The sequence below is a fragment of the Eubalaena glacialis genome, chromosome 10 (assembly GCF_028564815.1).
Source record: "Eubalaena glacialis isolate mEubGla1 chromosome 10, mEubGla1.1.hap2.+ XY, whole genome shotgun sequence".
NCBI classification, from domain to species: domain Eukaryota; kingdom Metazoa; phylum Chordata; class Mammalia; order Artiodactyla; family Balaenidae; genus Eubalaena; species Eubalaena glacialis.
The window spans coordinates 70,545,149-70,566,495 of record NC_083725.1 but is presented as its reverse complement, the minus strand read 5'-3'; the positions used below and the strand labels follow the sequence as shown (position 1 = coordinate 70,566,495).

Below are 21,347 nucleotides of genomic sequence, written 5' to 3'. Positions count from 1 at the left end.
CTCTAGTGCTAATATTAGTGACTCTCTCTCTCCAAATTGATACAAAAGAACCTAAAACCAGTTGCATCACTCTAGGTTAGGTGACCACACATGTCCTTGTTCACCTGGGACAGTCATGACTTCTGCTTGTTGTCCTGAATGGTCCCAGTCTGGACAATATTTGGAAGGCTATCCAACCTCTGGGCCCTCCCTTGGGAACCGAGCCCCCGTGGAACGATATCTATGCTGCTTAGGTGATGGGGTTTCTTTCTGCCTCATGCAGAAATTATTGGAGTTCTTGCCTTATGTTCCCTCCTGAGCTTAGTTCATTGGAGGAGGAATTTGGGTCCTACCTACCTGTACCCACTCCTCCCCGAGTCCATGGCACAGGGCCTGCAGAGGGCAGGCTCCTCCTACCTCCCACTGGATAAAGGTGTGTAATTCATAACCTTGCCTATGTAGTCAAAAGCACCAGACAATTCTGAAACCATTCTTTTCCAAGCTGTCTTGGAATGGAGTCTATGCATTTTCCCCTCCTACAAAACTGAACTTGTTATTAAAAGTCCCAAAAGCCAGAAGACTGTCATGCCTCTTCCTAATCCTTATAGATTTCACTTACTGACCTTCCTCGACTCTGTGGCTGACATCGTCATTTCACACAACCTATTTAATTCTCCTAACTACCTTATATAGTAGGTATTATAATTCCCATTTTATAGATGAAAGCTAAAGCACAGAGATCATGGAGCTAATAAGTGGTTAAGTGAGGATTAGAACCCAGGTTTAATCTGAGTCCTCACCCTTTTTTCCCATCATATCATGCTGTCACTCTCATTTTCCAAATGAGGGAATCAGAGCCCAGAGCCCAGATGTTCTGGTCCCAGCCTTGGCTCCTACTCCCTCTTCTTTCCCTGCTCAAGTGAAGGTGCCAGCACACTCTCTATGGAACTTGCCCTGACAGAGATCAGCCTGAGGTTTGTAGCTAATACCGGATAAGCTTGCTTAGGTGGAAGCATTTCAAATGTTTGGTCAAAATGAAGTTGTTGGAGTGTGTAACTGGAGAACAGACCACACTTTCTTGTGGTCTGGTGAATCAGTGGTCCATCAGCTCTTCTGTACCAGTCAGAGGCTCTCCTGACTGATGACCCCCACCCCTGGAGTGTTATCTGACCTTTCCTGGAGCAGGGAAAACAGGAAGAAGGCCTCTGATTAGCTAACGTGTAAGTCCGTTGTGCAATGGCATCTGCATTTTTCTCATAAGAGCCCTTTAGGACCTAACTCGGAGATTAACTCTTGGTCACGAACAGTCTCATCAAATCATGGTAAGGGATCTTGTTTCCAGCCCACTGCAGATTAGAAGAAGCAAACTAGAAGGCTAGGGAGAAGTCTTCAAAATCAAGTACGCTGATTACAATCAAGTGCTGACCAGGCAGGCAGGGAAAAGAACAGCACAATACAAAGCTGAAAGAGGAAGCCACAGAAGACAGTGCCTCAAGAGCCCCTAGGGCACCACTGAATTGCCACCTAGGACATTAACTGCTAGATATAATGATGAACCTGACGAAAAGTGATAGCTGGTTCAAGAAAGCAGGAAGGGTATAATCCATTTTACAAAGAAAATATATCATTCATTCAAAATATATCATTAATGAACACCAGTGCATGGTGGTAGCTTCTGGAGATATACTAATAAGACACACTTCTTGACTCTAAGAAGTTAACAGTCTAATGCAAGAATCAGACCACTGAATGAACAAATTATAACACTGTTTCACGAGTGCAAGATAGAGCTATACACAGAGTGCCTACCATAAAAAAGTAGATGAACTCAAGGGACACAGCTGGGCTATTTGGTTCAGGGACAAACATCAGCGGAGTGGCAGTGTCACAGCCCAGCTAATAAGGAATGTCCATGAAGAGAGTCCCTGCTCCCCTCTGAGGTCTCATCACTTACCATCCCCTTCCTAATGCTCTTTCTTGCCTCTTGGCTTTTGCAAATACTATTCCACAGCCTGGAACATTTCCCCCTCTCCCACACCTTCAGCTGACTAACTGCAATTCACTTTTAGGCCTCTGATTAGAAGTCACTTCCTCTAGTGATTCTTGCTGAGTTTGAGGTAGTTACTCCTCCCAAGAGCTTCCCTAGCACTTTAGGCATCTCCCAATTATGGTATTTATTACCCACTCCATTGCAATCATATGTTTACTTGACTACGTTCCCCACTAGACCAAACGCGCAATGAGGACAGGAAGTACGACTGTCTTCCCCACAGTTGTTATCCCAGTGTCCAGTACAGTGTCTGACCATAAATATGTGCTTAACAAATACTTGTTGAATCAGCAAATGCATACATAATACATAAGTGAGGCCCTAATATTACCTTGTTTTTGGAATAATAATAATAATGCCAGCCAGCAGTATTTAGTAGAGGAAGTAGAGTGCAGCTGTTAAATAAGTGAGCTCTGGAGCCAGACCACTTGTGTTTGGGTCCCAGTTCTGAATTTACTGACTGTGTAATCTTGGGTAACTCACCTAACCTCTCCATGCCAAGTTTCTTTCTTTTTTTTTTTTTTTAAAGAGGTAATTCTTTTTTTTTTAAACTTTGGGTTTATTTATTTATGGCTGTGTTGGGTCTTCGTTTCTGTGCGAGGGCTTTCTCTAGTTGCGGCACGTGGGGGCCACTCTTCATCGCGGTGCGCGGGCCTCTCATTATCGCAGCCTCTCTTGTTGCGGAGCACAGGCTCCAGACGCGCAGGCTCAGTAATTGTGGCTCATGGGCCTAGTTGCTCCGCGGCATGTGGGATCTTCCCAGACCAGGGCTCAAACCCATGTCCCCTGCATTGGCAGGCAGATTCTCAACCACTGCACCACCAGGGAAGCCCTATGCCAAGTTTCTTTACCTGTAAGCAGAGATGATAACAGTACCCTCTCATGGGATAGTGTAAGGACTGAATGAGACACTGTGAGTAAAGGGGCTTGGAACAGGGCCTAACAGTACCTCTTAGTCAACGTTGGCTATTATCCTTACTGTCTAGTCTTGTGCTTCCAAAAGCGTATTCTCTCTGTGAAAAGAGGTTTGGGGAACCCTGCATGCACTTTTCCCCTCCAAAAGGCACAGTTCTGAGTAAGAACCATCTGTTTAATTTGGCGTTACTCAGCAGTTTTATGTTTGACGGCCTCTTTCCACCCAACCCTTGTTAAAATCCTGCAGTACTGGTGTTCCATGGAACACTCTTTGGAACTGAGTTGTGCATAACAATCTGTAAAGCACTTCATTTACTTATTTATTTCAGAACGACCCTGTGAGGTGGAAGTTCACTCTCCCCATTTTATAGATGGGGAAGCTGAAGTTCAGCAGGGTGCCACAGTCAGTCAGCGGTGGAGCTAGGATCCAGTCCAGGTCAGCTAGGCCCATTTCATGCTCTTAACAGTAAGCTCTTTTCCCCTCATCGCCCAGTTTTAGAAGCCCTGACCCAGGATATCTTGCTGAAACCCCCAGATCATTAGATCTCATACTCTTCTCTATCCAAAAAAAAAAAAAAAAAAAAAAAGACTAAAGGTGGAAAGGAGGTGTGTGCAGCATGCACCCTCATGTTCTTACTTGCTCTCACAGAGAAAGCAGAAGCAAACCCACAGGAGCTAAAGTGACTCATCCAAGGCTGGCTCATCAGCTGGCCACCACGGTGGTCTTTTGAGGTCCGGTGTTTACAGCTGGTCCTCAGCCAGTGAACCATCCCCTTCCCAAAGACATCTACCAGCCTGTCTCCAGCACAGGGGGAGATGGGCTCAGGCTCCTGCTTCCCCTCCAGGCCAGTCATTCCTGTCCCTTCACCCTTGTGGCCACAGGAAGAATGACAAAGCATTACTTTGTCATCCTTCTGCTCCCACCTCTCCCTTTTGATGTTGCAAAGTCTATGGCACGGTGCCGTGGCCAGGGTCAGTCTGAGTGCCGTGCCAGGTGTGCACCTGACGTACACTCTGCAGGATTCCCTGCACTTAGCAGTGCCAAGGAGTTAGCAGAGGTGAAAGTTGTCCCCAAAGCCCTTCCTATAGCCTGGCCACTACTCAGCACGGCTGAAACTGCAGAACAAAACTAAACAAAACAAAACAAAACAAACCATTGCCTCCCACAATAAGAAACAGTAATTTAAGGTAAAGGAGTCACACAGTCCTGAATCTTAGCTCTGCCACTTACTAAGTTCTTCTATCTATAAAATGGGCATGACAAGCAATAATTTGAGGAATACTAAATATTAAGTATTATGAGAATAAAATCTGATAATAGATTTTTAAAAACATTACCACAAACATTTAGTAATGCTGTTTTCTCTCCTGGGGTAGGCACTGGGGATGCAGAAGTGAATCAGACATGGCTTCTGTCCTCATATTGCTAAGACTATTGGAGGAGACTGAAAAAAGGCATGTGAGGCAAAATGGGTGGTCTCCAGATAACAAAAGCTTTATTATCATTGCCTTGTGTGGAGGAAAGGTAACCCTAGCTAAAAGTCTCTCCCTCAGGCTCAGCCTCTACCCGCCACGCCCAGGAACTTATGCCATCTAATGTCATGGAGTGTCTAGCAGTGCCTTTAAAAACGTGAGCATGTCTCCATGAGAGGGAACCTTTAGGACTAACCTGACAAACACAAGGATAACCTCTTACATTTGTGCAGCACTTTACGGTTTAGAGACTGCTTCAATGCAATTGTTTCCTCACCCCAGGTCAACCTAGGACAGATAGGTCAAATATTATTCTATTGAACAGAGGAGGAGACAGAGGTAAAGAGGTTGGATGGCCTGCCCAACTTGGATTGCTAATCGGTGGTGGACCAGGACTAGGTCCTGAGCCCGCTTGGCTCCATCCTCCATATTGCACAGCTTCTGCCAGTGCCCACAGGCTCCAGCCTCACATACCCCAGCATCAGCGGACCTGGCTTGAAGCTCAGGGACTAAGCTAAATTCTTACCAAGAGTCTCCAGGAAGAAGCCTCTGGGCTCACAGCTCCCTCCCCACAAGGTGTTGTGTATCTACCACCTCGTTAAATCCTTACTCCTACTGCCAGCATCGGCAAGCTGCCTCCTCAACTTCTGCGGGCACTGTCGGCTCTGCCTCTTGTGTTTATCTTCAGCCAGGGGATGGGGCAAGAGGGAGACTCCCTGTGCTGGGTCACCAAGAGACCATCTCTGGGGAGGGCAAGGCTCTTCATTTCCTTCCACAGCCTGAATGACCCTCCTTCCTCTCCAAATCCTAACTGTTCTTTAAAGCCCAATTCAAGGCCTCCTCTTCTAGGAAGTCCTTTCCTCCCTGCTCTGCCCTGGATGCCTATCATGTTGATTGTGTGTATCCGTTTACCACTTACTTATTGATTGTCTTATAACAGCTCCTGTAATACTTTCTTGTGTTATAATTTCCCTTCTGACTCCCTAATTTCCTCATGGATGACAGAAACTAGTTCATAACATTTTCTGTATGTATCTCACCCAGCATCACTTCAGTATTTCATGCAGCTTCAGCAACGAGCACACAGGAGCCTTCATTCACCCCCTGCCCTGGAGCACACCACTACTGAGCACCTCAGCACAGTGAGTGCTATGAAAGGCATGTGCGCAAACGGTCTGATGGCAGCAAAGACAGGGCACATGTCATGTGGCTTGGGGAGGAATCTCCCAGAAAAACTATCTGGAAGATGAGGTGGAGAAGAGTGTTCCAGGAAAGGAAGTGGCGTTTGCAAAGGACAGAGGGTGAAGGCTGCATTACCTGCCCATACAAGAAACTGGGAGTCCTTCAGTAAACTTGGAATGCTGACTGAAGGCAGGTGGAGCAGTGGGCACACATGAGGTTGCCCAGGCAGGCAGAGGCCTGATCCTGAGAGGGGTTTGGACTCTATCCTGAAAGCTATGCACAGGCAGTGGTTTTTGTTGATGAATTAAGCAGCATGGGGAACAGCAAGAACAACAGACCAGGAGAAAATTGAACAGGGTTCAAAAATGGCTTTCACTAAACTTGATATGTATCTCAATCCCTCCATGTCCCAGATTCCCTATTTTTAAGGTAGAGGAGTTTTTTCACATCAGTGGCTCTTAAAACTTTAGTGGCAACAGAATCACATGGGTAACTTGCAAGAAAAAAAAAAAAAAACAGTTGATTCTTGGGCCCTCGCTTCAGCAATTTAGATTCAATAGGCAGGGCCTGGAAATGCACAGTTGAAAAAGCCCTTTGTGTTGCTCCTCACAGAAAACTCTGAGCAGCACTGGACTAGTCTCTGAGGGTCTGGTCTCTGAGGGTCCTTCCCATTCTAATCTTGTCATGAACACAAGAAAGATGCAAGATTGGCCAAACCCATCCCACTTCCAAATGCCTGATCCTGCTCTAGGGAAGCCAAGGATGTCTAGGCACCAGAATGTTCTTCCCAAGGCCCATGTTTAGAAAGTTAGAGCAAAGCCCCCAGGACACCAAGTCTTGGGATACTGGAGACATCCAATATCTCACTCAAACCTCCTCTCCCTGCCAAAATCCAAATGGAATTAGGTCCTTCTATACCATATACCTAGTCTTTTTCCTTGTTTATGCAGCAAAGTATTACGTACTTTCCATGGGCTGGGCCATGGCAATATGAACAGGCTCTGCTCTCAAGATCTTATAAATGCTGCAAATAACATCAAAAGAATCTATCTTTTACCAAGTATCTCTGAAAGGAAAGAGTTCAGAATATTGAGCTGGAAAGACCTGGATTCTAATCCTGGTGACTCTAGAAAATTATTTCATCCCTCTGAGCTTCAAATTGCTCACTGGTAAAATGGAAGCATTAATATCTTTGAATCGGGTTGTTGTGAAAATTGAAATGATGTGATATAGTGAAGGGCACAGGAAATGGCTGCATCTAGGAAATGGCGATTTTTAAATTAACATGTCCTCCCCTGTCCTGGAACCTGTAATATATCCATATTCCTCTGTTTGACTTTCAGAGGCTCTCCTACCTGGTCCTAATGTCTCCAAATAGACTTCCAACTCCTCCCTTCCTGCTGGAGAGAGCCCCCTCCATGAGATGACCCTGGTGATCCTACCGTGAATCCTCAGTAGGCAGCACTGTGTATTAGGAAGAACATAAAGGTCAGAGCCAGTCAGACTGGTAAGCAAAACTCACTGTATGACTTTGATCAAATTAACATCTCTGAGAATCTGTTTTCTAATCTGCAAGATAGATATCATCACCTATCTCACAAGATTCAATGGCAAATCCAATTAAAAAATGGACAAAGAATCTGAGTAGATATTTCTCCAAAGAAGACACACAATGGCCTAAAAGCACATGAAAAGATGCTCAACATCATTAGCCATCAAATGCAAATCAAAACCACAATGAGATACCACTTCACATCCACTAGGATGGCTAAAGTGAAAAAGACAGGCAATAATAAGTGTTGGTGAGGATGCAGAGAACCTGGAACCCTCATACATGGCTGGTGGGAATGTAAAATGATGCAGCCTCTTTGGAAAACAGTCTGGTAGTTCCTCAAAAGGTTAAACATAGAGTTACTATATGACCCAGCAATTCTATTCCTAGATATAAACCCAAGAAAACTGAAAACATTATGTTCACACAAAAACTTGTACACAAACATTCACAGCAGCATTATTCATGATAGCAAAAGTCGAAACAACCGAAATGACTCTCAATTGATGAACAGATAAACTAAATGTAGTATAGCCATTAATGGAATATTATTCAGCTAAGAAAAAGGAATGAAGTATTGATACATGCCACAACTTGAATGAACCCTGAAAACATGCTAAGTCAAAAGGAATTCAGCCACAAAAGATCACATATTGTATGATTCCATTTATATGAAGTGTCCAGAATGGGCAAACCTATGGAAACAGAAAGTAGATTAGTGGTTGTCTAGAGCTAGGGAGAGTTGAGAGACGTGGAAAATGATTGATAATGGGTATGGGGTTTCTTTACGGGGTGATGAAAATGTTCTAAAATTGATTGTGGTGATGGTGGCACAAATCTTGTGAATATACTATAAACCACTGAATTATGCACTTTAAATGAGTAAACTGTATAGTATGTAAATTAAATCTCAATAAAACTATTACATTAAAAAATGTAAAGAACTGAGCACATTGCCTGGCATGTAGTAAGGATGCAATAAATGGTAATAAATTTATTATTGTGCCCTTTCCTCTTCTTGATGCCACTCTAACCATGGCCAGAATCACCTCTTACACTAACACTAAAGAATATGTCAGGCTCATTGAAGGGAGCCCACTTCATACTCAGTGAAGGGTCACAGGTGAGTTCTGAAGGCTAATATCCCAGGACTAAGAGTCTTACATAAATATATAACTCTTGGGGGACTTCCCTGGGGGTCCAGTGGTTAAGACTCTGTGCTTCTACTGCAGGGGGCATGGGTTCGATCCCTGGTTCAGGAACTATGATCTCACATGCCGTGCAGTACAGCAAAAAATTAAAAAAAATATTAAAAAAATATATTTATATACATATTAATATAATACATATATATATAAATATATATAATATATATATTATATATAAAAATATATATATATATAAAATATATATATATAAAACTCTTGAAGTAATAAGAAAATAATGGCCTCCATTTACTGAGCACTTACTATGTGCCAGGTACTGTGCAAGGAACTTTACAACTATTTTCCTTGAAAGAATCATACGGGGCTGTTATTATTATTATTCTTATTTACTAAATGAAGCAGCTGGCACTTAGAGAGGTTATGTAGCTTGTTTCAGGTCATACTGGTAGTCAATGACTGAGCTAGTCCGTTCAACTCCAAGGCTTTTACTCTCTTCTCTATGTGATATCATGGCTTCACTATTTCTTCCTTTTATTTATCTATGTTTTACCCATTCTTTACAACTCAAGAAGTCTGATTTTCACTGATCTCCCTTTCCTCTCTGCATTCTAGTACTGTCTAGTCCACATCAAATTAGTTAACATTTTCTCTTACATAGTCTTTTGTGTTCTCAGATTGCTTCATGCATACACTCTTGAGCATCGCAGGTGTTCCATAAATACTTCTTTAGTGAATGGATGTTACGCTTGTCTCTCCAAGCAGAAAACAGGTTCTTGAAGGACAGATACTGTGTCTTATAGATCTCTTTAACCTTCACGTAGAGAACGGTCATCTAGGCTGGCCTATGGCTGGAGGGTTAGACCCCGCTTAAAAATGGTTCTCACAAACACCATGCTCTCTGTCCATAGACTGGAAGGTTTCTCCTTAAGAACAGGACCCTGGCTCACCTTATTATACCTTATCATAGTGTAGTAGGAGCTCAGAAAGGTTTGATGAATTAAAGAGAAGACTGGGCTAGCACTTAACTCTATTGGAGACACATCAAGGGCAGCCTTCCCATTGGGATCCCAAGTCCATCTTCTCTCACTCCAAGAAAGAGAAGTGGAAGAGCAGGAAGGTTGGCCTGGAACCTTAAGACGATAGGTTGTTCACCCTGCCTGTGGCCCTAGACAGTCAGTGTGGCATCCTCTCTGGCCCAGGACCCTCCTCTGACCACAGACCCAGGTAGAGCTTTCCAGAGCCCATGTCTCACCTGCACACCATCAAAATCAAAGAGCTGGGCAAACTCTTAAGAATCTATTACCTGTTCTGTTATCTTTTACTCTGTTATCTACAGACCCATCAACACTCTGTTTGAACTTCCACTACTTCCCATCTCTCCTAACTCTCAGGGGAATAACATGCTCACAGGTATCTAGAGTCCCTTTGATCTGTCCTATAATTACCCTGATCTCACCTTCTCCTACTCCCCTGCCCCCAGCCTGATCCTAACCAAAGCAGTATTCTTTCAGGTCCAGGGATCCTCTGGGCAGGGCTGGCAACAAGACGAAGGAGTCTGACCTCTCTGCTTCTCAGCCAGCTATGCTACTTGGTTGGCCAAACTTGGTCCCTCTGTGCTCCCCATCTCTACACCTGCTTGCCTCTCCTCTGCCTTTTCTTTAAGATGTTAAAAACCCGCAATAAAAAACAAATACAAAATGCTGTAATTAATAGCCAATTCCAAGCCAACCCAGCATCTCTACTAATAAACCTCAACACTTGCAAAAAGAACAATAAATTCTGCCCCTCTCTGGTTCTGGGGTGGTCTCTTATATATACTCTGTGTGTGTGTATGTATGTGGGTAAGTGTGTCTACATATATATTTATTTTCCTTTATTTCCCATCCAGGGAGGGGCAGAATAATGAACTGCGTGCGTCAGGGAAGATGAATCTGAGATACTAGGGAGCAGTGCAGTAAAAAGATTAAAGTGTTATTATTGTTGGGTTTTTTTCCCCCATGGTCCATTGTGACAGCTCGACCGTCATCTGTAAAAAATGTCTCAGTGAGAGATAATCATCGGAAACTCAATAAAGCGTCAGGGGGAGCCTCAGCCCCCATCAATCACTGGGTGCCTGGAAAATTTCAGCCCTCTGTCTCCCTTCCTGCTATCCATATAAATGTCTCTAATATATTTTGTGTGGTGTGTGGGACCCATCCCTGATTTGGAACTTTTGATGAAAAAATATTTATACACAAAATATGTAAATCAGTTAAAAATCGCAAGACTATTTCTTTGACACCCCATCCCACTTTTTTCTTATTTTTATAAATGTATCGAATTTATTCTTTTTAATAAAACATGTCAACTAGTCTATCTCCCTCTCCTAGTTAAATGTATATATAGATTTGGAGGGCTAAAAGGATGGAAACAATTAACCTAACTGGCTGCTACACTTAATCTTGAAGTTGGCCAAAAGGCCTGATGGATAGACAGTGCATTGTCCATCCTAGTGACTCTGTAGTGGCTGACACTGCTGAGAAATGACATGTAGAACCAGTGGCACTGAAGGTGTGACAAGGCTCTGACACTGATGAGGAAGAGGCAGGGACATTATTAAAAATAACAGCTTGCCCAAACAGCTTTTTGCCTGGCAGATCCCCAAGACTTCCAAGACTTTGGACAAGTCAGAGGTTCTGAGCTAAGTGTGGGGTACATACAGGCTGATATGGTTGCTGGGTTCCTGCAAGGGCAGGAGACAGTTCTGCTGGCATCTGGCATCATCTCTCTGCCTCAGTTTCCTTTAGTGCCTACATCACAGGGTTGCTGTGAGCACACAGTAAGTATCAATAAACATAACCTGCTGCTGTAGCTATCGTCATCATCATCATCTTACTATTATTATTATCATCACTTCCTCCTGCTTCTCTACCCTGGAAGGAATCAGTTCCTGCAGTACCTTCTCCTCTAGGACCTTCAAGACTCCTCTCTGCCTAAAGGATAAGGTCCAAGAATCTTGATTTGGCCCCAGCCTACTCTCTTTAAAGCAGCACCTTTACTGCTCATTACCCTCTAAAATGAATCTTCTGCTGTACGGATGCTTCACCCCAACAAGTTTACTTGCTGCCCTGAAATATGTTTTTTCTGTTTTCCACCCCTGAATATTTTGGACATAACATACCCCTTCTCTGATACACCCAATTCACACTTAGTTGCAGGCCATTCCATAAAACCTTCTTATACTTTGAGGATCAAACACCATTTTACTTCCTGATGTTTCAGCCAGAGATTCTCTTCTCTGAGCTCTGATAGTCCTTGTTATCTGCACCTCTGACTGGACCCTTGTCAAACACTGTCTTGGTCATGTCGTCAATCTTTATTGTTATTAATTATCATTCTTGCTGATACCTTATATGTGCATGATACCTTGTATTTTCTCAAATATTTCATAAGTACTCCAATTTGATCTTTATAATAAGCCTATGGTATAAAAAGTATTATTCTCTACAGATGAGAAAATCAAGGCTTAGAGAGCTAAAGAGAACTGCCCAAGGTCACACAGTTAGGTGATAGCCAAGCCATTCCTTGGACTCTGAGATAATGTTTGGTTCTTTGCAGATAACAGTTTGCTACCACTGAAAAGCATTTGGAAGGCTGTGACAGAGACTCTGAATGAAGTTTTATAAGAGTATGATGAGGACAAAGATGATGATATAAAAACAGAAATTTACATTAATGGAATTCCTTCTATGTTCTAGGTTTTAGGCTAGGGATAAATATACTACCCCTAACTCTCCCAATAACCTTTATTTTACAAATAAGGAGATGCAGCCTCTGAGAGGTACAGAAAATTGTTCCAGGTGTCATAGCTACTAAGTGTTCTGTACACCCATAATACCATGGCTTAAGCACACAGACGCTCTAGGAATGAAACTTAAAGTGGCAAAAAAAAAAGGTCTCTTCCAGGGAGGAGAAGGTCCAGATGAGTTTTTTTAAAGCAGTTCAAGCACAAGTAGCCTAGATCATCTACTCAAGAGTGGGAGCCTGTTAGAAATGCAGAAATGCAAAATATCAGGTCCTACCCCAGACACACTGAATCAGAATCTTGGGAGTTGGGGTGTGGCAGGAATCTGTGTTTTAACAAGCTCTCTAGGTGATTCTTAGGTCCTTGGGAGCCTTATTACTCCCATTTGAGTTTGTCTCCAAGGGCACAGATTCCCTCTGCTTTGCCTGGGTAGGTCTGGACATGCAGTGGGTGCTAGGTGTTAACTTATAGTGAACAGATGAGCTAGGGTAAGACTACTCCTTAGCATGTCCTGGGGAGACGGAGAAATTTTATAGAGAGCAGTCCCATTACCGCCGCGGGGACTCCTAGCCATCTCCTGAACTCCAGGGCACTTGTCCACTGGTTTGTGATGTACCAGCTTGCATCGTCCTGTCCCCCATCTGAAGACACAGAGATGGGGAAGTCAGCTGGAGCAGGTCAGGACCTGCAGCCCCTGGAGCTGTGGGAAGAGGGCCACCTGGGCTGGTGGGGTTGGCCTTGGCAGGTTCAGCCAGGCAAGCCAGGCCCTCTACCCCCAGAAGGGCCCTGTGCCAACCCAGATTCTGCACAACTCATCTTTATACAGCCGCCACTTGGAGCTGAGAAGAGAAGCTGATTTATAGCCTGCTCTGGCCACGTTTCTGCCATGTTTTATTGTTTTAATTGTCTATGTGGGAGGCGCTCAGAGTGCTCACTTGCATTTCTGACAGCCCCAGACACCCAATGTTTATAACAGTTACTTACAAGCAGCCAGCAGCATCCCTGACTGGGTGACTTGTTTACTGTTACGTCTAATCTACTGCCTCCTCCACCTGAGGATTGGGGCCCACCACCCATCAGCCAGCCACAAGTGGAACTCTCCTAGAGTGGGCATGGGTGGGGCTCAAGGCACTGAATGGAATGTGGTCAAGATCAGGGAGTGAGTTGGTAGAGAAGCAGCCGTGATCTCTTAAGCTCCCCTCCACGTGTCCCCTCTAAGTGCCTTGCTCAAGCTGTGCTCCCTGCTAAGAAAATCTTTTCTTTTTTTTCCCCTCCTCTTTACTCTCCAAAGCCCAGCTCAAATCCTACTTCTTCTAAGTACATTACTTGCTCTGACGATGAGCCTAAAGTTTCTAGAACCTTCGAAATCACATGGCTGACAGGAACCTTGGAGGCTATATAATCTAATGACCCTTTACAAAATCCCTGATGGGCGGACAGCCAGCCTCTGTCAGTGCCCCTTGAGTGGTGAGTTGCTCAGTACCTCCAAGGCAGGTTTCCTGCCTTACACTGATCCAAGACCCAACTCCATACAGCAATTCTTCATCACATGCTACTGTGCTTTACATGTATTTATTTCTAGTCATCCAAACAACCCTTTAAGATGGGTATTGTTATCCCTATGTTACAGATGAGAAAACCTAAATTCAAGGACCTTAAGCCACTTGTGTAAGATCACACAGCTGGTGACAGAGCTTAGAGGACCCATTACTTCCTGGCACTGAAGACTGACCTTTCTCCAGGATACCGCTGTGCCTCTGAAGATGCCATTCTGAGAACTGGAGAGAATGGACGGAACAGTCAGACCAATAAGGCCAAGCATCCCTACATCACCTGTACCAGCAGACCTGCTCTCTACCCAGAAACACCAACCTTGACAAGAGTTGAAGATACTGTAATGTGCCAGTTGAGCAGGCTTCTTGCTAGAGCAATGCCAAATGTCAAACAGGAGAAGGGTTTCACTAGGAATGGGGCAACCGATAGCCAAGTCTCAGCAAAGAGGTTTCTTTCCTCTCTAGGCTGTGACCGTTCTGAGCAGGCAGAACGGATACAGAGCCTCTCTGAGAGAAAACCAGGCAACTTCTCTGATACCTTTTGGTCTCCTTGCCTGGATCCTCTTTCCTCCCAACACCTTAAATGCTGATACCCTGAGTGAAGGACTTGTCCTCCTATCCCTTCCCTTTAACTCCTTTCCTTAGGCAGTTTCAGTCACATTCATTGTTTTAACTACCAAGCAAATGCTGCCAGACTTCTTTGAACTACAGACCCACTCATCTAACAGCTCACCCAAAGCAGAACCCGAGATGACAGATGGGCGCCTCCTTTTCCATCAATTCCCACACTCCACTGAATACTCCACCTCCTCCTAATATTTTTCTAATACCTATTCTCTCCATTCCCAAAGATTTCTTTTAGAAATCCCCAGAAACGAGAAATGCATTTTGAGGGAGAGGAGCGTGGCTTCTCATCCAGTTCTCAAAGGGATCTATCATCCCCCAAACATCAAAAATCATTGCTAATCCCTCCTCTCCAATTCATCCCCACCCCATCAGAATGGTCCATCTAAAATGCTAATGTAAACTGAGCATTCTCCTACTTAAAATCCTTTGATGGCCTTCAGAAAACACTATGAGCTCCCTAGAATTCCCTTTCAGGGTCCTTCCCACATAGAACCCTGCCTCCCTCTCTGGTCTTACTTCTTGCTGTTCTCAGTACTGTGGTAGATGATTCCAGTGGCTGTCACCTCTCCCGTATCTCTGCATGTGTTACCACTTCTACCTGGAAAGTCCACCCCTCTTAGTCTGCCTGGCAGTCTCTGACTCATCCTTAAGACCCAGTTCAAAGTCACTTACCCTGTGACACTTCCCAGATATCAGTCTGCCTTCAGGTAGAGGGCATCACTACCTATACCAGTGCTACCTATATCCTTTGTACATCTATCAACCTTTGCATTTATCATTCTGCACTGTGGTGCCTGTTCATAGGTCTGTCTTCTTACTTGACTGGGAGCAGATCATATATATTGAGGGGCTAGATCATATATATCTATTTTTATTTATTTATTCCCAGCATCTGGCAGAGTGCCTGACACTCAGTAAGTGCATGCTCAATTATAAATAAACAAAACTAATAAGCAATTACAACCATAGAGTACTTTACAATTCACACATCACATACTTTATCTCTTCATCTTCACATAATACTGATAAGGTAGACAAGGGATATATTATGGGGGTTTAGGGAGGTCTTGCCAAAGTCACAAACTACAACTCACTCTTCCCTTCAGTACTGAGCACAGGCTGAGCCCCACAGAAATATCTATTAGAAATTTAGTGAACTTGATGGACTTTGGCACTGACTTTATGCTTTGCTTGTGTTTTGAAGAACTCTGCTGAGCTTGTGACTTTCCTGTGAATTTGCCTAGACACACTCTGGACAAGGGGCTTGTACCTCGTCTTCTACTTAACCTCCTCACACATCCCCAAGTCAGGTAGCTTCCCATGAAAAAGTCAGTCTAATCCAAAGGAAAAAAGAACCACAGGATTCTTTTGTTTCTGTCTCCTTCATCAGTGAGAATGACCCCGAGCTGGGTACAGTGACTTGCATACAGTGGGCAATCAATAAATACTGGTTGAATGGATAAATGAATGAGGTATCTTTAAATGGAAAAAGGAAAGAAAAATATGTTTAAGAAGGAGTTAAAGGCTTAGACTGGTAAGGAGAGGAGAACCCTGAGACGATTTTAAAGAATTGTCACTCTCCAGGCCCGGAGTCAGAAAGCAGAGGCCATGAAGTCAGAGAGCAGAGTACATCCACACTGATACACCAGGGAAAATCAGATGAGCTGCCAGAAAACTGTGGCCGGCAAAGGTAGTCTGAAATTCAAAACAGAGAAAAAGCTACAGAGAGAGTTAGATCTCACAAGCCACAGAGCAGTGAGTTTATCAATGATTGTTGATAAAATTTATTATTTCAATCTAGAATTTATTTTTAATGGTTCTGAAACACTTAGGTGATTACTGGGTACCAGTATGGGTTTGCTAAGGATAAGACAAAACCATGGCAGAATAACCTAATATCCTTTTGGGAAAGGATTACTGAGCAACAAACTAAGACAAATGTTAAACATGTTTTTATTTCAGCAATAAATCGGAGAAAATCTCTTAAAATTTTGTGGACAGGATGAAGAAATGGAGGCTAGAAAAGAATGAAGTTTGGTGGATCTACAACTGTGACTGTTGAGTAATGCTTCTAAATTGTCCTGATCATGAGCTCCAGGGCTCTGTACTTAATAGAGTCCTGTAAACATTTTAATCAAAGACTAGCACATGAAGTACATGATGGCAGGGATCTTGTCTGTCTAACTCACCAGTACCTAGATCAGTGCCTGCTAGATAGGAATGTGATCAATAAAATTTTGTAAAATTATTGTTGAATAAGTAAATGAATCCATAGAAAGCCTATTTGCTAACTTTGCAGATCATATAAAATAAGAAGAGATAGTTAATATTTTTATCTTTATTTCATGAGAGATATGCTAGCCTATTCCAATATTTTTGTTGTCTACCTACCTACCTACCTAGAATATAGGCTGGCTAGCAAGAGCTAAAAAAAATTCAGAGGAGGTTGATGAAAACAGGCAAAGAAATGGAAAGGAAGCAAGTAAAGGAGGGAAGAAGGAGGGAGGAAGGGAGGGAGGGAGGGAGGGAGGGAGGGAGGAAGGAAGGAAGGAAAGAAAAAAGGAAATATCTTAAACATGGTTGGCAAACTACAGCCTATGGGCCAAATCCAGCCTGCTGCCAATATTTGTAAATAAAGTTTTACTGGAACACATCCACACACACTCATTTGTGTATTGTGTTCTACGCTACAGTGGCCAAGCTGAGTAGTCACAGCTAAGACCAACTGGCCCACAAAGCTTAAAATGTTTACTATCTGGCACTTTCCAGAAAAAGTTTGCTGATCACTGATCTAGAATGTTGAATGTGAGCATCAACCTGGAAAGCTGAACTATTAGAACACAAAGGTACAAAACTTGAAAGGCACGGGTGGGGACTGGTGTGACAGCAGAGGTTGGGTTAGACAGCTTCACAGTTCTGAGATTCTGTGAAATCAAAAATGCTTACTGGACCCTGTTGGGATCCCAAGAACAGATAAGAAGGCACTCAAATAATCCCTTCCCTTCTACCTGGCCCTGCCCTCTCAGCAAATGCTTCTCTTTGGTTTTTGGTGAGAGCACCTGAACACAAGACAGAGCTGAGGGTGGCAATGCTATGTCTGAGTGAGGAGAGGACAGCCTATAAGCTGAGTCCCCACACACCAGGCTGCAAATATAGGGCAAGTTTGGTACTCATGAAATTCTCCTCTGTTGGAAACAAAGTGAACATGATTCCCCCAGCTCAGTGGGGAATCCAAGGAGGCATAGGTCAAGGCCTGAACATGGAACTGTCAGCTGACAAGGAAAGAAAAGACATATGAGCAGATCAGAGTTCAAATAACCACATAAAGGGCCAAGATGTAGAGAACATTCAAAAGAGCAGCTGAGGGCAGGTTGCAGCAAAGGTTCCATGGAGGATCTAGTCACAGCAAGCGAGCTTGATAAAAGGAGCAGGTTCAGAGAGGTGGAGAGGCAGGGGGAGGGCAACTTCACACTGCAACTGGGTAGCAATGCTCTGATGCTCTTGACATTTCTCTCACGCTGCTGATTTGAGAAACCTTGCTGGGGCAGCAATGACACCTCTGCCCTAGGCTACCACACCCACGTCAGTCTGGAAGCCTTGCCGACAGCTCTGAGGGCTGAGCACACTGCTTCCCTCTGCTGAACCTTCCCTCAGGTCAATGTTCTGACCCTTAGGCAGTCAGCAAGGCTGTCTGTCCTCCTGGCATTACTGCCAACCCTAAAGTAGCCACTGCTCATCTGCCCTGCTGCTGGAAAGTGAGGGGAATCTCAGCCTCTGTGAGTGATCCAGGATAATGGGCGGGCAGCAGAGCCAATCTGGACAAGCAAAGCTCAAAAGTAAAATATTCATCTCTGTCTGCAGTCAAAGCAACCTGCCCTCTTCTCAACCCTACTTGAGAAAAACTACTCACCAGAGGCAATAACGGACTAACTTGCCCAGGTACCCTTCAACGGACACGTGACCAAGCCCTGGTAGGTACACATCGCCTCTTTCCTCTGAGAAGTCCAAGCAACCACACACACAACAACCCAGGGAGGCACTGATGACCACCCCATTTTACAAGCACAGACAAGGTCCACTCTTTGTCCTGGGTCATTCAGTAAGTTGAGGGGCCAGTCCAGAGAGAGGACTGTATTTCACATAGAAGAGGGGAAAAAAACAGTTGAGGGACTTCTGAGGCTGAGGAAACCAGTGAGGCTGCTTTCTAGTTCTGGGGCAGAGCTGGGACAGGGTAAGTCTGCAGAAAGTAGAGGAAGAATAAATCCACATTCCACACAGTTGCCTTAATTATTTTATGGAAACCTGCTCCACTGTCCACTCATCTGAGACTCCACAGATTGAGGCACTTTTGGGAGAACACCAGTTAAAAGGTTCTTCTACCCCTCCCCCCCGGTTATGAAATTGGGCCTCTATTTTATTCCCCAAGACTTGAAGTGACATAAATTATAGAGCCAGAGGAGACTGTGAAGGGCATCTGTTCCAAGCCTTTTGGGCTTTCCATGAGTTCCTAGAGGATGAGGGACTTGCAGGCTCTCACCCTGAGTTGCTGGTAGAGCTGGCACAGAGCACGGCTGCCTGGAAGCCACAGGGAGGAGAGATCTCAGAACAGCAGGGCAGCCCACACTTACCTTCTAAAGAATGGATTCCCTGCTCCTTGGCAGTCTTGTAAACACTGCTGAAATCATCCCCGAGGTTTGGGTCAGCACCAGCTGCAAGCAGGACCTGCACCACACTGGAAGAAATCAAAAAGACACCAAGTGTCGAAAACAGGAAAGGCCCAGGAAGTAGACACTCAGATTCTGAGGCATGTTTGGGAACTGGATCTGCCTCTGCTCATGTGAGTGGTACAGTGGAGAGAACATGAACTTTACGAGCATCAAAGACAAGGGTAGGAAAGTTGGCTCTGAAACTTTACTGGCTGAGAGGCTCTGGACACGTTATCTAACACCTCTCTAAGGCTCAGTGTCCACGACTATAAAATACGAAGTGTTTATTCAACAATTACTTATCATATGCTTACTATGTTCTAGTCACTGTTCTAGGTGCTAGAGTCCATGCCCTCAAGGAGCTTACAGTCTCTTCTGGGAAGGACAACAATTTAGCATAAAATTACAGCGAAGTGTGATAAAGGCTACGATGGGAGAAGTACCATGTATGGTGGGAAACCAAGGGAGGGGATCAAGAAAGGCCTCCCAGAGGACGTGGTATTTAAGGTATTAAAGACTTGCAAGGCTGAGTAGCCAGATCTGGGTTGGTGAAGTGGGAGGACCCAATGAATGCATTTACAAATCTTGGAGGCAAAAGAGCACGAAGCTTCACCTGAAGAAAGCAGAATTGGGGATTTCCCTGGTGGTGCAGTGGTTAAGAATCCGCCTGCCGATGCAGGGGACACAGGTTCCATCCCTGGTCCAGGAAGATCCCACATTCCGCGGAGCAACTAAGCCCGTGCACCAAAACTACTGAGCCTGCGCTCTAGAGCCCGTGAGCCACAACTACTGAGCCCGCACGCCTAGAGCCTGTGCTCTGCAACAAGAGAAGCCACTGCAATAAGAAGCCCACGCACCGCAATGAAGAGTAGCCCCTGTTTGCCGCAACTAGAGAAAGCCCACGCGCAGCAACGAAGACCCAACGCAGCCAAAAAAAATAAAATTTAAAAAAAAAAAAAAAAGAAGGTAGAATTGGAGTAGAGGGTGTAAGGGGAAAAGTGGGGAATGAGATAAGCCACTGAAGGGATTAAAAGGGAAGTGACGTGGCAACACATGCTTTTCCTCCCCACTTCAAGATATATACATTTTAAAAAATGCAAATCATATTGAAATATTAAATTGAAAAATGAAAGTCTTCCCTTATAGCCATCTCCTTAATCTAAATTCTAAGAGTAACCACTATTTATAGTTTGGTGTGTTTCCTTCCAAATCTTTGCCATTAGAAGAATCACTCCTATAGCTGTGTGAGAATGGACTGGAGGGAGTAGGACAAGAGGCAGGAGCCTCCACAGTGAGGTTAAATTAGGTGAATTTATACAGCACCAAGCACAGTGCCTGACCCAGGAATGCTCCATATATGTTAGCTTCCCTTCTATCATGTAATGTTCCTGCTAATACTTTCCTTTTTTACCCTAATAAAAAAAGGTTCATGTTCACTATAAAAAAAACTCAGAAGATATAGCTAATCAAAAAGAAAAAAATGTTTTAGAATATATAACATCTTTCCAGCTTTTTCAATGTATGCACATTTTTATTTACCAAAAATGGGATCATATATAAATTCTCCCTAAACACACACATACTTCACCCCTTCCATGTATTAAATATCTGTCTATCACATTGTTTTTAATGACTGCACAGTATTCTACTAAAAGGCTAGTCTATATTTAGCTAATCCCCAATGGTAAAACAATTAAGATTATTTTTAATATTTCAATAACAATCTCTATTTCCTTTGAATAAATTCCTAAGAGATGAATTTCTAGATCAAAAGTATAAGCATTTTCTTTGAAAGGATATTTATTTTACTTTTTTTTTTTTTTAAAGGAATTCCTTTATTTTTTTTTATTTATTTATTTATTTATTTTTGGCTGTGTTGGGTCTTTGTTTCTGTGCGAGGGCTTTCTCTAGTTGCGGCAAGCAGGGGCCACTCTTCATCGCGGTGCGCCGGCCTCTCATTATCGCGGCCTCTCTTGTTGCGGAGCACAGGCTCCAGACGCGCAGGCTCAGTAGTTGTGGCTCACGGGCCTAGTTGCTCCGCGGCATGTGGGATCTTCCCAGACCAGGGCTCGAACCCGTGTCCCCTGCATTGGCAGGCAGATTCTCAACCACTGCGCCACCAGGGAAGCCCAAAAGTATAAGCATTTTTAAGTCTTTTGATAAATGTTACTAAATTACCTTTCAGAAAGATTGTACCGATTTTTATTTTTACTATCAAAGGAAGAAGGATGAGAGTAACCGCTGTGCCTTCCTTTCACCAAAGCTTTTTCATTATGTGTTAATCTGGACACAGAAAATGGAATCACACTGCTGTTTCAACTTGCATTTCCTTGATTACTAGTGAGGTTGGACTTTAAAAA

The 21,347-nt window shown here is 43.8% G+C and overlaps 1 protein-coding gene across 1 annotated transcript in view; it reads right to left on the bottom strand.

The window, feature by feature from the left end:
- CLPB (ClpB family mitochondrial disaggregase) overlaps positions 1-21,347 on the bottom strand; it is a 146,394-nt gene that overhangs the window by 70,208 nt on the left and 54,839 nt on the right. The window contains exon 4 of the mRNA XM_061202895.1: positions 18,910-19,013. Within this exon, the coding sequence (XP_061058878.1) occupies positions 18,910-19,013 (104 nt within the window). The remainder of the gene's footprint in view (positions 1-18,909; positions 19,014-21,347) is intronic.